Source organism: Salvia splendens, chromosome 8 (assembly GCF_004379255.2).
Source record: "Salvia splendens isolate huo1 chromosome 8, SspV2, whole genome shotgun sequence".
NCBI lineage: Eukaryota > Viridiplantae > Streptophyta > Magnoliopsida > Lamiales > Lamiaceae > Salvia > Salvia splendens.
This window is the reverse complement of record NC_056039.1, coordinates 7,279,358-7,295,381: the sequence shown is the minus strand read 5'-3', so window position 1 is coordinate 7,295,381 and position 16,024 is coordinate 7,279,358. Positions and strand designations below refer to the sequence as shown.

Here is a 16,024-nt window from a genome sequence, read left to right as displayed (position 1 = left end):
TGTGTCCGCCCCTGTATACAAACAATATTCTGTTTATTGAGATGGATGTTTTGTCTTAATTGTGTGGATATTAATGGAGGGTGTTTAAATGTGTTTTATTTTGATTTAAGGTGGTTGTTGTTCTTTAATTGGTATTTAATCGTGATTGCGTACCTTATGTGATAGGGTAGTCATAAAATGCAAATTCATATATTGTACAAACTTCAAACTATGATCTGGATCGTTAAAAAATATCAGCAGATGACAAAATAGTAGCAACAAAAAATGTCAACACAATATCAACACAACATCAACCATTGATACTGTGTTGACATTTCTGTTGCTACTATTTTATTATCTGTTGACATTTTTTAATGGTTCAGATCATAGTTTGGAGTTGGTACAATATTTAGAGTTTGCATTTGATCACATTCCTTATGTGCTATGTCCTAAGTCTTCCGATGGATGTTAATTCCTTTATATTTTGGTTCCTATTTTTAGTCTTTATTCACGTATTTGATTATCTAAAACATATACTTCCTCCGTCTGCGAATAGGAGTCCGTTTTTCCATTATAGTCCGTTCGCAAATAGGAGTTCCGGTTCACTTTTATCACAAATGGTAATAAGTCTCACCTTCCACTAACTCATCTCACTCACATTTCATTTAAAACTAATATATACAAGTGAGACTCATATTTCACTAACTTTTTTCCACTCACTTTTCTTAACATATCTTAAAACTCGTGTCACTAAAAAATGGGACTCTTAATAACGGACGGAGGGAGTAATATCTTATTGTTAGAATATTATGACACGTATCGATTATGATAAAATGTATTGAACCTGCAAAACAAAGAAAATAAATAAGTACTACTATTCTTTTTCTAAGAGGGAAGAGGGCGATGGTTTCTAAAGGAAGACTTAAATAAATATTAGTACTATATTTTTTCATTTTTACTTTTTTACCAAATATGCACACATACTTATATGAGTTATATGATATGCGGAGATGAAAAATCTATCATTCTCAAAAAGTACTTATATGAGTTATATGATATGTGGAGATAAAAAAACTCTATATTTCTCAAAAAGTACTTATATGAGTTGTATGATATGTGGAGATAAAAAATCTGTCATTCTCAAATCAAGTTTTTACAATCAATGAAATAAATATTAAAATTAGATAAAGTAATAGGCATCAATATTACGGGGAGTATTTATTAATTCCAAGCAAATTATCATCATTTACAACACTTTATGAATATGCTAAATTAATTTAACAAATAAAGGTAAATTTCAATTAATTTCTTTGTTATGTAGTACTAGTATATTTACTTATTCACACCAGGATTGTGTACAAAAAGAATTTTATTGTTAATAGTATTAGTTATTAATAATAGTTAAATTATACTAGTACTAGTATATGATATAAGGTGAAATGCATAATAATATATGCAATATTGATTTTATACTACAAGTATTTATTATGATATTTACTACTCCAAATACCTTGTTCGTTATTTATTTAGGTGGAAATGTACCAAAATACCATTCATGGCTCGGAAGTATCTTAGTAAAAAAAAGTTTAAAAATATGCAAAAGTATTTGAAATGGGTGAAATGCAAATGATTGTTTTCCAAATGATCCATACAACAAAGTTCATGGACCATTTGTAGAATTAAAATGCGGAAAATATACTAATAAACAAAAGGAATAAATTGTATTGGATTGCATTCTTCCTTTATTAATATAGCTCTAATTGTAGGCTTGATTATTTTGTTGGAGGATCTGGTTCTTCTCTTCATTCCAATGATATAGATAAGTTTAAAGGTTGTTTGTTTCAAAAATCAAAATGATCAAATCTGGGATTTGATGTGGTGGGCTATCTTTTGGGCATCAATAGCAGCTCCATATAATCCCATACGGGCCAGCCCAGCACAATAAAGCCCATTTGTACCCTTCCAGTTGTTTGGATAAGCGATCTTTGCAAGTCCATCCTCATTCAATAAATAATCTTCCTGCACATTTAAACAAATACAATTTGTGAATTAATGAAATGGAATACAAGAGGGTTATTCTGAATAATAGTAAACCTGTAGCCACTTGGTTGATCTGTTGAAGCCTGTGCAAAAGATGAGCACATCGTATGAACATTCCTCTTCATTCTCAAATATCACACACTTCCCCTTTATACCACTAATCGCAGGCAACACCTGCATTAACCATAACCATTAGCATTAATCATAAATGTTACTACTAGAATCATGAATCGGCTAACAAACCTTAATCTCCCCAGATTTAATCTTATCCACAACACCAGCATCAATAACAGGGTATTTCCCAATTTCATCCTTGAGAGCATAGGGCCCCTTTTTAGGCCTCTGAATTCCATATTTGGATAAGTCTCCAAACACAATCCTGCTCATCATCGTTGCAAATATGTCAGCCCATTTCACTGATGTATACGTTATCAGAGCAATTGCCATAGCAGATATTCTCCTTGACACTACGTGAACCTACACGGACCCACAAATTCAACATCTACCATAAGTACTCTTATTAAACTAATTATCTTCAACATAAATTACTATCAGAAGAGTTTTACCGGGCTCCGGACGACAATGGAGGTTGTTGCGCCACCGTCAGCAAGATCAACCGCGATCTCCATACCGGAATTCCCACTTCCGACGACCAACACCTTTTTCCCTCCGAACCTGCCGCCGTTCTTATATTCGGTGGAATGCAGAACCTCCCCAGTGAAGCTCCCCAGCCCCTCCATCTCAGGAATGCTCGGATCGGTCGATATTCCGGTGGCCACGACCAGAAACCTGGAGCGATACTCCTCCACTTTTCCGGAATCGAGGTTTTTGGCCTCGATCTTCCACTCCCCATCGTCGTACGCGGCTGCCTCGACTGACCTACGGTAGACGGGGCGGATGTGGAAGCGGGTGACGTAGTCGTTAAGGTAGTCGAGGAAGAGGCGGCGAGGGACGTAGGTGGGGTAGTGGGAGGGCATGGGCATGAGGGGGAGGGTGCATAGTTGCTTCGGGAGATGCAGGTGGACGCGGTCGTAGGTGTGTTTTTGCCATAGAGAGGCGTAGCAGTCTTCTCTCTCGAGAAGGATGTATGGGATGGAGAGGCTGTGGAGGTACGCCGCCGTCGCCATGCCGGAGGGGCCGGCGCCCACGATGGTCACTGTTGCCTTCTCCATTTATGGGTTTATGTATTTTTGTTGTTTGGAGTGAGTGAGATATGTGTGTAGTTTTCCACCTTTTATAGGCGAAGAGAAAATGAGTTGGGACGTTTTGGTGATTAGTAGGAGTAATAGGTTAGTGGATTCCCACTAATTATAAAGTGTAGTTATTATTTTATTCGTTTTTATCTTCATTTAATTGGGATAATTTTATAGTGACGGAATCTAATTACTCACGTATTATATCAAAAATTGAAAATTGATAGTGTTGCATATAAATGATGATATTCTGACGATGGGAAATGATGTTTTAATGATATCAAGCGAATTGAAAATGATATTGTGTTTTAAGTGATTTTGATGGAACGATGTTTTTTAAGAAAATAATACCCCTTCGTCCCAACTCAAGTGAATTTTTTTTGCCTTTATTTTATTAACATGATAATAAATAATTAAAGTAGAGAGAAAGGTAAATAAAAAAGAGAATAATATAAAAGAAAGCTCCATCTACATTGTTCTATCTTTTACTTTATTTTCTCTATATTTTAATTATTTATTAACATTTTTCTCAGACATGTACCGAAAAGCAGTCAATCACTTGAAATGAGAAGGAGGGAGTATTAGTCTTTAATAATAACGATATTGAATTTTGCTTTTGATAGAATGATATCTATACATATATAAAAGTTGAGTTTTGGGACATTTTGAATAGCTATTTTATGTAAAGAATGTAAATGCAATTAAGAAAAATTATTAAATGGCCTTTCATTTTTAACCCATTTAATTTCCGTAACTGTCACTATTTTTAGGCATTTCTTTTGAATAGCTATTTTATGTAAAGGATGTAAATGCAATTAAGAAAAAATATTAAATGGCATTTCATTTTTAACCCATTTAATTTTCGTAACTGTCACTATTTTTAGGCATTTCTTAAAATTATTTTGGCTAAACAATATGGTGCGGGAGTTTTAAAATAAATTCAGCCTAACATTTGTAACTGGCATAATTATTTTAAGTATAAATTTGTGAATGTTATACGCAATATAGTTTCTTCATATGTTTGACTTATTATCATATTTATATTTATTTATTATCATTATAAGCAATGTATAAATGGTTACACTAATTAAGGAGTAATATAATAAGTGCTGTGTAATTTAATCATAATAAACGCCGCTGAACGGTTACAATTAATAATATTATAAATATATAATAAATAGGTATTGGAATTAGTTGTTACTGTTACACTGATCAGATGAGTTGTATAGTATAGTATAGTAGTAGTATAATTTATTATTAATTAATGGAATAAAGTCAAACATTGTTTAGTCCACAAATTCGTATATTACATATTTAATGGAATTAGCGTTACACTAATTTGTAACCACCGCATCATTAGAAACGTACTAAAAATGATTGAAAAAGATTCTTTATATATTTTGACTATAAATATGTGCCATATATAAGCTTATTACTCACTTCCTCATTGACTTCTCAAGTAGAATTTGTAATTTGTAATATGCAACCTGCATAACTTCATCAATCATCAAAGTTCTATGTGTTTTTGTTTGAAAAGACCAATCTTGAAGACAAGTCAAACGTGTCAGCTTAGAATGCATTTTTCATGACCGCATAATAGGTGTTTTGTCATTTCATATAGCTTTGTTTTCCAATATAATAGTGTATTTCATTGCTTTTATATGATTATGGTGGATCTTGCTATAAAGCAGGATATTGAGAAGTTGCAATATTGTCGGGATATTTCTAGAGTATGTAGGAGAAACGACGAAACTTAAAATGTTTTTAGTAGAATATTTTATGCTTGATTGAATTTGTTGTTCATACCTATTTTAATTTGAGTTAGGTATCATCAGATATTTATACTGATTTCGAGATATTTGTTAGGATCCAATTTTAGATTATTGGTGATGCTCCATGTATATTTTTTTGGATATTATTAAATTAATAGTTAATAAATTCAAATGTGTTATAAAGTTAATTATTACTCCCTCCATTTAATAAAAATATACATCTTTTGATTGCACATGAGGTTTTAATCTACAAGTGGTAAAGTAAGATAGATTAAGAGGAAAAATAAATAAAGTATTATTAATGGAGAATGAGTCTCATCTTATTAAGAGAAGATTTTTCAAAATTAAAAAGTGTATATTTCTTGTGAGACGGAAGGGGTAGTGCATTTAAAATTACATTTATTGCAAATGAATTCAATATGACAATTATTTAGTGTTATTTTCAGATATATTGATCATTTGGTAAATAATTCACTAATTTAACTAATGTTACATTTTTGTTACAATTTTTCATTCATCAATAATTTAGCATAAGTGGTTTGAACTTTTTGACATCTTAAATATGTGTATACAATTGTACATTTAAATTGGTTTATGTATTTATGATTTTAAATTCTCAAATAATGTAATTATATCTGATTTTAAGTAATTAATTCAAAATGTGAATTCACTGTGATAAAATTAACTGTGATGAGTAAAAAATGGTAATAACAATTAAATATGTGTATTTTTTGGACATTTTCAAAATTCATAATAAAATAATAATCTATACATATATAAAAGAGGAGTTTTGGCGTTATTTACAAAACTGCCATTTTAATTTAAAAAATATAAATTTATTAGAAATAGTTTTTGTTAATAAATTTGTCTATCTTCATTGGCAGTTTCAGAAAATGATCATAATCTTAATTAAGCTAACGTTACATTATTTAAAAGGTCAATTTAATCAATCGACATTATTTGAAAGGTCTAAACAATTACTACTATTGATTTAAGTTTTAATAGTGGACATACTAAAAGTCAGTCTAGGAAGAATACCAAATGATATAAAGATCTTCTATAAATACCTTCTGAAAAATTCGTTACCGGCTAAATGATATTAAGTTACAATGGAAGTCAATTACTTATTATTGTATTTCATTCCACCTTTGTATATTTATGGAAATACCATTTTAGTTAAAAATTAATACGATTAAAGATACAATGACTGATTAAATGTAAAACGTATGATAAGGAGAATTCTAATTGTAACTAATAACGTATTTCTTTAATAAATGGAAGACAATGACCATTGGAATTAAATTTAATTCAATAAAACCGAATAATATGAGTAGTGGTTGACCTTCTACTTACATTTGGTTCATATTCAAAAAAATTCCATTGAGACCGGTTAAAAATTTCTATGTCATTTTATTACTACTTTAATTTATAATAAATTAAATTGGAATCACTAAGAGTCAACATAGAAGAATATAAAAGGAATTAGAATGCCAAAAGCTACTAAATTTTCTATAAATACCAATTATGTTAATTAAAATTGTAATGACCGTGGTGGAAAAAAAGTGCGGTGATTCTCATGTGTTGCCGCCACAGACGTACTATCGTCGTCATGAACTGAAGGTTTCACAGACAAGTACATATTATTATGCATATTTCAATATGCATAATAATATTTTTTTTATTTTATGATAATTAGGCGAAGCGGAAGTGAGAAAGTTTATGAAAATTAATACTAATACATATCTCCATATAATTGAGATGAAGGTAATGGTTTAGATCCAGGGTTCAATGTTTAGCGTTTAGGGTTTATGATTAATGGTTTAGGGTTCAAGTGTATCGAGCCATTCTAATTGATCTCAAATCTAGAAGCTAATAGGGTTTAGGGTTTAGTATTTATGGTTTAGAGTTCAAAGTTTAGTGTTTATGGTTTAGGATTCAAATGTGTCGATCGAGCCACTCTTATTGATCCAAAACTCTCTTTTATATATGTATAGATCTGCACAAAAATTTTAAAAATAAACAGAATGTCATCATGTTTTTTAATTAAATTTGCACTTTCTTGATATAAGCATATAATCAGATTTATAGCCAAGATTCAGGTAAAAAACCTCTATTATCAGTAAGGATTATCAAGTAGGCCGACCCAATGTAAGATATCGAATACATATCTAAAACCCCCAAAATAGAATAAGTGATCAACAAAGTAAAATTGATCTGGGACGGAGGGTGAATTTTATTGATATATGACTCATTTGTTGGTCATGATGAGTATATTTTAAAGTTAAGGGTTTAGGATTTAGGTTTCAAGGTTTGGGTTTTTAGTGTATAGGGTCACTATATTGCAATGAAATGAAGCTCGACTAGGAAATGTCTCACCAGTGCAATCTTAAATTATTGCAACGTAAACTTGCTCCTACAGTTATAACTCAACGATTAATTCATATTTTCACAGAATTAAAAAGTGATTTAATTTTTAGTCTGATATTGAAATGTCAAGACAGTTTATTAAAATGTCAACACAAATATGTGTTAAAATTTTAATGTGATCGTATTGACATTTTAAAGAAAAGTTAGTATTTAGACGCACTCTTGTGCCCATGTGCGGTTAATGTGATTGAAAAAGTATAATCCAAAGTAAGAGGATGTCGAATATTCTTTTGTTTATCATTTCACAAAATTTATTTCGCATAATGAAATAAATATGAAGAAATTAAAATGACTCGTGCATCGCACGGGCGTGATACTAGTTTCTAAATAAAACAAAACTTATGCACAACGAAAAATTATAGTATTGAATTTTTGCTTTATGCAACTTTTAATGCGCCGAGTTCATAAAAAATATTTGGAACACTTGTTATTTTTTATGCTACCCTTGTTTGCGTTGTTCGCCAATTTATCTTATCTTTTTTTTCCTCTCAATGCAAATCAAATAGTTAGTTATAATTTTTTTAAAAAAATCTGAAATACAGCTCAATTATTTCATATTTCTCGGTCATCATGTTGAGTATCGATATTTGTTAATTCTTGAAATATTCTTGTATGATTGTTAATTAATCGTAAAATGACCTGAAAGCAGATTTTAAGAAATAAAAAATCACTTCAATAAAAATAGAACTACAGTTACAAGTACAAGAAAAGCAATTATTTCAATCCATACTACTATTAAAAATAAATGTTTTTTGTTTTTATTATGAGATTGATGATGCTATAGATGAACATTTAATAGAAAAGAAAAGTTCATTATTATCCAAATGTTCAAATTTTTTAGATACTCTTCAACTTTGTTCACATGTTTCTTCTGTAGCTTTCTTTACAGATAGATGAAGTCGTAACTAACTTTGTTTTCTAATTATCCAGTGCCAAATAAAATTTGTTTTATTTAATATATATATATATATATATATATATATATATATAGTAAATAAACTTATGTAAACTTCCATCCCGAATTTTTGATAAAACATATTCTCTCTCTTCTCTCATTGCTCTCATAAAATAAAAAATTAATTTTAGACCTTCTTTAGGAACACTTTTTGGTTTCCAAAATATTAGTTTATACAGATTTTATATAACTCAAATTTTGTAGAAAATATTAAATAATACAATAAATTTATATAGTTCAAATTTGATAAAAATAAAACTAAAGTTTTGTATAAACAATATTACCTCTATTCATAAAAAAATATGATACGAGTTTTAATGCGCAATTGATAATGTAAGAGAGATGAAGATAAAAGATGGTGGAAGTAGTGTTAGTGGACTATGTATTCCACATTTAGAATGATGTGTATGGTTAGTACTCTTATTTGTTTAAAACTTTCCATATTAAAATTTGTCTAATTTTGGTGGACGGTCAAAAATAGTAAAATTAGTCTATTTTTATGGACGAAGGTAGTACGCTTTTATTTATTAAAAATATTCAGATGTGTAAAATTATAAAAATAATAAAATAAAACAAATCAATCAAATTTATACTTCCTTCGTTCACAAAAAATAGGCTCATGGAAAGATAGCACAAGTTTCAATGAGAAATTGGTAAAATAAGAGAGTGAGAAAAATTAGGTAAAGTAAGAGAGAGAGAGGGGGAGAAGAAAAAGTGGGATGAGCATATTTTTTGCGGGCATCTAAAAATAAAAAAAATTATATATTATTTTCCATCGCCAGATGGAGTATATTTTCCAAAAACTAATAAAATGCAAAAAAAATTGATATGTTTAAAAAATTGGTAAAATAAAAAAGATATAGAGAAAACAAGTAGTAAATGTAATGCTAGTGGAAAATAAAACTCACCCCATTAGAGAGAAAAAACTTACAAAAAACAGATAGAAACTAATTTTGATGGAAGACATAAAATGATAGTAAAATATAACTATTTTTCGTGGACGGATGTAATATGTCATAAAACTGTGTTGTTTTACATTACTTAGTGTTGCTTTAACTCACACCCTAAATAGAATAACATAATTTTGTCCAAAACAGCATTGTTTTGTTGTCACAACATATTTAATTTTGTTATACTTCACTCGTCCAACCATAAGCGATTTGTAATTCTTTTTAGGGATGTCCCATCTAAATTGATTCATATTTAGCAAAAAAAACAATACATTTCTCTATTCTACTTTATACTCTCTTTACTTATCTCTCTAAACATTGTTTTCTTAAATCTTGTGTTAAAATAATGTCTCAGGTCGTATAAAGTATTACTCCCTCCGTATTCAAAATATAGAAACATTTGAAACGACACGGATTTTAATGCACAATTGGTAAAGGAAGTGAGAAAAATTGATAAAGTAAGAGGGAGAAAAATAAAAATGAGTAAAGTAAGAGAGATGAAGAGAAAATGTAGAGTTAGTGAATTGTGGGGTTCATATCCTAAAATAGAAAGATTCTAAAGTTTTTATTTTTAAGGAACAACTCAAAATGGAAATAGTTGCTATTTTTAAAAAACGGAGGGAGTATTTGCTTTAGATCATTGTGGAAAAATTCAGTAGTTATACTTTTATATTTAAATTTTAAAATTTATAGGGCAGGCCATAATTTAAATATGTAATTTAATTGATAATTTTCTCAATTACAGAGATTAAAATTTTCATTTACAATATATCCTACATTAGTAGTCATTTAACAAAAAAAAATTGAGCTATTAATAGTAGTCCAAGAGTACTATCTCATTTTCTGACTTTTGGCAAGTTGTTTAGGAATTCGACCTCAGATGTGGAAGCGCGAGGCATAGTTGTTTAGGTATTCAAGCAAGCAGCAGCGCGGAATGTAGGTGGGGAAATGAGCGGGAGGCTTGGTAAAATTAAAATGGACAAATCACAAACATTTATAAAAATAAATGAGTTGAAGTTGCAACTTCCTAAGAAGCAAATTCAAATTGCCTGAATATAATTGAGGATTTGTGCTTTTATAGTTCCTTATTATATTTTAGTTGATCATTTTCCCTTAATATATTTTTATTTTTAATTATTTTCTAATTGCCTGTACATAGTTTAATCCTTTGTTCATATCATTTGAAAAATAAAAATGCTCTTCAAAGTATTTCTTCTTGTAGTTTTATTTAGAGCATCCACTATAGGTGCGGCGCGCCGGCCGCCGCGGCTAACTATAGCGGGAGAAGCGTCCGCCCCGGTGCAGACACTTTTTTTGGGGCGGAAGGGCGATCGGCGACTAGGCGCCGAGGGCGCGCCGGCCTATAGCGCGGCGGTAGGGGGCGGACAATTTTTTTTATTATTATTTTTTAAAAAAATTATTTAATTTACTATAAATACACCCAATTTCCCTCATTATTTTCACACAATTCCAACTCTTTATTTATACTTTTGCTCACTAAAATTTGTGGATTCCATTGGTATTAAAATGGACGATTTGTGGAATGACGCGTGGAATTCTCTGATTCAAGAGGTGCAGAGGGAAGCCGACGAGGAGGATTGATAAACTCGTGGTTTAGCAAGTATTTTGGATGTTTAACGTGAACATTTCAGTGTTTTTGTAGCATACTACTTGAGTTTACATCCATTATCCACTACATAAGTGTTTTGACGAGTTTGTCGAGTGTTTGGAGCTAAAACAGGTGAAAATGACTTAAAAACGAGCTTGAAGGAAGAATCGCCTGACCGGGCGCGCTTCAATGCGCGACTTTCGTATAATAGCCATAACTCTCTCATCCGGACTCCGATGGGGGCGTGCAAGATACTCACGCGAAGCCCTTTCGAAGACGAAGACAATGCTTTTAGAGGATTCCAGAGAAAATGCCGGACCGGGCGATTTTTAAGGGGAAAACGCCCGACCGGGCCTTTTGGTCGCGAACTCCAGAAAGTTCGCCCGACCGGGCGTTTTGGCGACTTAAAATCGCCCGGTCGGGCGATGTGTTCTGCGAGATTGAAATTGCTATTATTTCCGCCCCGGGTATAAAATGAGACCTAGGTTTTCGACCTCAACATATCATACACGCCCCATAGCAGCTTTGGAAGGTTTGGAGAGTGGAATTGAGAGGAAAGGCGTCCCGATCCTCAACAAGATTGAAGACGAAGACGAATTTCCGTTCAATCCACCCTTGGGAGTATTTTCATTGGTTTTCATGTTTTATTCAATGACTATGATTCTTATGTTTTTGAGTTGAATATGAGTAGCTAAATCATTTGTAGAGTTTTGGTGATGACTACAATGAACACTTGTGATTAATTCAATAGCTTTTGATTACCTTTGCTCTTGTGATTATTTTGCTTCATTCTTGTGCCTTTCAATTCAATTGCCTAGCTAACAATTGGATATATTGACCTAGTTTTGAGTAATCGAGAGATACCTAATTAGGATTGATAAAAGAATGAACAACACCTAGATAATTTGCATTCGAGAGAAGGAATTCTAGAGTGAGGGCTTGAATCTTTTGTGTATAGGAGTTAATTGTGAAGTATTAGAAGGAGACTTCAATATTAATAGTTAATCAACGGGTTGAGTGCACTCGAGAGGGGGCTTAGCCTAGAATAGCGATTGTCCTACTAATCCTAGAGACTTCAACGGGTAATCAAAGTTGTTGAGTTGTTTACATTGTGGGTATTGTAGTCGGATCCAAAGCTCCACCTCGTTCTCTTATTTGGAACTTTATCTTTTGTATTTTGTTTTACATTGTTTATGTTTAATAGTTAAATATCAAAACCAAACATTTGCTTTGTCTAAATAGTAGTTGAAATCGGTTTGTGGTACTTGAGTTTACACAATTTGTCTCTGTGGGATACGATACTCTTGCTTACTTTGTGCTACACTAGCCCCGTACACTTGCGTGAATTTCTTGTGTTAAAATAAGTTGAGTCAAGTTTTTGGCGCCGTTGCCGGGGATAATTTGTGTTAATTTAGCTCAATATCGTGGTAAAGATGGAGATTACTAGTTTAGACTTTATTGCTTTAATTTTGATTTTATTTTTGAGCTCTCACGTTGGGTTTTCTTGTTTCAGGTTGTATGCACACACGCTCTAGGGGTCTACCTTTAGAGCCTATCGATCTTGAGATCGAAGCATCCAACAGAAGGAGAAACGCTTTGAGAAGGCTAAATCAAAGGATCCGAGTCTCTTCTCCGGTCCAGAGACGATCACCTTCACCGGTTCAAGAATCACCGTCACCTACTCCGTCACCAGTTTACTCCCCTATTCAGTTTGAGCCACATTCTCCTATTCCTATGGAGAACGGAGACGGGAATGATGTTCCACCACCTCCTCCAACGAATGCTCAGCTTCAACAACAACTCGAAGACTTGCAGAAGCGGTTAGATCAAAGGCAGAATGTGATACCTGTCCAAAATATGTATGCCTATCATGGGGTGGCAAACCCACCCGTTGGCAACAATGTTCATGCCAACACATTTGAACTTAGGAGATGATTAATTCAGATGGCTGAAAACAATGCTTTTAGAGGCCGACCCACCGAGGATCCTAACAAGCATCTCACTAAATTCATCCAGATCTGCAACACGACGAAGATAAATGGAGTCACAGATGAACAGCTCAGATTAAGGGTGTTCCCTTTTTCTCTGGAGAATGATGCCAAGGATTGGCTGGATAGTATGGAGCCCAACTACATTCGCACGTGGGAGGCCATGGTTGAGAAGTTCTTAGAAAAATACTACCCACCGAGTGAGGCATTGAAGAGGCAGTCAGAAATCATTTCGTTTGAGATGACTCCCCAAGAGAGTATCCGAGGAGCTTGGGAAAGATTCAAGGGGCTGATGAAGAGGTGCCCCAATCATGGGCTGAATCCGACGCATCAAGTCCTAGCATTCTATAAGGGGTGTCTGCCTGAAGCAAAGCGCGAACTGAACTTGAGCGTAGGGGGGTCATTGCTAAAGAAGGGAGAAGCAGAGGCCATGGAGGTGATTGAGAGAGTGACCTCTAATGATGAAGGCTGGAACAACGAGATGAGCAACATACACAGAGTAGCCTCTGCCGCAGAGAGCAGCCATATGGACAGCATGTATAAACAAATGGAGCTCCTCCACAAGAAGATAGATCTCATGGGGATGGGACCGGCTATACAGGAGCAGAAAGAGGGTGTAGAGGATGTTAGCTACATACACCAAGGGGGCAATAGATACTATAACAACTCCCGCCCCAATCAAGGGGGTGGAGGTTACAATCATTTTGGGAATATGGCGCATCCTAACCTATCATATGGGAACCCCAACAATGCCCTTCAACCACCACCGGGGTTCACAGTTTCTCAAGGAATGATCACTGAGCCGCATAACAAAAGTTCAGAGGACATATTGAATGCATTCATGATTCAGTCACACAAGAACATGGAGCATACTAATCAAAGGCTAGAGAAAGTTGAGAATAATATGCATGGCATGGCAGGACATATGAAGAGCCTGGAGACGCAGATGAGTCAGATTGCCCAAGCCGTGGGACAATTACATCAATCGGGGCAATTCCCAAGCACTATAGTTCCAAATCCAAAAGACTGCAAGGCAATCTACTTAAGGAGTGGGACAAGCTATGAGAGTCCTCCTATGCCCGAGGTGGAAGCTAAAGAAGTACCCGAAGAGAAAGAAGAAGAGGAGATTAAGATGGAAGCACCTCTTATGCAGTCTGAGGTTCAACCCGAGACAATTGCTCCTCCCACGCCACAAAAGGTTAAAATTCCTTTTCCTCAAGTGGTGCAAAAGAAGAAGTTGGATGAGAAGCTTGTTAAGTTCCTTGAGATCTTCAAGAGAGTGCACCTCAATATTCCTCTTATTGAGGCTCTCCAACAAATGCCCGGCTACCTCAAGTTTTTGAAAGAGATTGTGTCCAAGAAGAAGAGGTTGGTTGATTATGAAACCGTAAACTTGACCGAGAATTGTAGTGCAATCATCCAAGAAAAGATGCCGGCAAAGATGAATGATCCGGGGAGCTTTAACATTTCTTGTGTGATCGGGAATGATAGGCAAACTAAGGCCTTGTGTGACTTAGGGGCAAGCATAAATCTCATGCCTTTAAGCTTCTTCCGAAAGTTGAAATTTGGTGTCTTGAAGCCAACTACATTTACCCTTCAAATGGCGGATAAATCCGAATGGACTCCTTGAGAATGTATTAGTAAGGGTGAATGATTTTATCTTCCCCGTGGATTTTGTTGTTTTGGACATGAAGGAGGATCCAAATGTCTCTCTCATCCTTGGAAGACCATTCCTAGCAACTGGAAAAGCTCTAATTGACGTCACTAAGGGAGAACTCACCCTTAGGCATGGAAACAAGACGGTCATTCTCTCCTTGTTGGACAAGATGAAACGTCATGAAGTGGAAGAGTCCAAGAGAGTGGAAGAGGAGCCCTTAAAAGTTGAAGAGTGCAAGATGATACAAGCGGCACATGTGAGGGCTAGGGATGATGAGATTGAGAATCCTTTGGAGGAAATATTTATGCCTGAATGGATGTTTGAAGATGAACATGGATTGGGGGTTAAAAAGATGAAGGTTGCCAAAGTGGAAATTGGAATACCTAAAGAAGGTGTTGTTGGGGCCGATGTGAAGCCCACTTGGTGGAAGAAGCGTCTACACAAGCTCTACTTGGCCGCTAAAGCGAAGAAGGGCCCCGATGACATTATCCGAGTGAGATTAGATCATTAAGTGAAAGCTTGAAGACCGTCGGGCAAACGACGTTAAACAGTTGCGCTATGGGGGAGGCAACCCCTAGTAGGTAAATTTTTTATTTTTGTGTGTTTTGGTGTGTTTTTGTGTTTTCTTTGTGTTTTGAGTGGAACAGGGAAATAGGCTTCGATGGGTGAAAAACGACATCAATGCCCGTGGCCAGTGGCGCCTCTTCCTCGGCAGTGAAGGTACATGAGAGATCCACTATCTTTCAAACTTATCCCAGCTTTGCTTGGAATAAGTTTGGGGGGGTGTCTAGTGGATTCCTTCTTTTACCTCTCTCTCTCTCTTTATTTGATGGTACCGTAATTGATATGATGATTAGTGAAGTTTTCCTTGTGTGTGCTTTGTTAGTTTGTGTTGTTTCTTTTTGTATACTCCCTTGGGTGAAATTGAATGGGAAGTTGGAGACGTTTGGAGATGAATTAAGTAGGTTTGTTGGATGAATTGCCTATGATGAGAACTTGCGTAAAATGTTTGTGAAAACTTGTTGATTTAGCTAAGTAACTCGTATTTCCTGCTTGTGATTTGCCTAGAGTGAATTGCTCGTTGCTTTGTCATTTGCCGAAAAATACCATGTGAGAATTGAGCCAATATCTTTTTCCAAAAATGTGTGATTTTTCATCAACTATGTTATATGTTTCTAGAACTTGCTCGCGGTCTTCTTGAGTCTACATAGTGATTATAGGAATAGGAGAGGACGTTAGGCCATCCTTCTTAGCTACTTTTGATATCCAAATTTATGACCTTATTCATAATATTTTTCCCTAGCTAGCCACTTTGAGCCTTTAAAGCCTTTTTCTTTGGAAGCTAAATAAAAGGGAATATCCATACACTCTTGGTGAATTTTAGTTTATATTTTGTGAAAAGAGTTGGAGAGATAAGGTAGAAAGAAAAGTAGCGCGTTTACTTGTGAAAAGTG

At 34.1% G+C, this 16,024-nt stretch overlaps 2 protein-coding genes across 2 annotated transcripts; one reads left to right on the top strand and one right to left on the bottom strand.

Annotated features, from left to right (window-relative positions):
* Positions 1-1,836: 1,836 nt before the first annotated feature.
* LOC121745676 (probable indole-3-pyruvate monooxygenase YUCCA10) lies at positions 1,837-3,191 on the bottom strand. The gene is made up of 4 exons (XM_042139652.1): positions 2,586-3,191; positions 2,263-2,496; positions 2,074-2,193; positions 1,837-1,998 (listed from the first exon to the last, which is right to left on the bottom strand). The coding sequence occupies exons 1-4, from the start codon at positions 3,189-3,191 to the stop codon at positions 1,837-1,839; spliced, it is 1,122 nt and encodes a 373-aa protein (XP_041995586.1).
* A 9,678-nt stretch (positions 3,192-12,869) lies between these two features.
* Positions 12,870-14,543, top strand: LOC121745675. The gene has a single exon (XM_042139651.1). The coding sequence runs from the start codon at positions 12,870-12,872 to the stop codon at positions 14,541-14,543; it is 1,674 nt and encodes a 557-aa protein (XP_041995585.1).
* Positions 14,544-16,024: the final 1,481 nt, after the last annotated feature.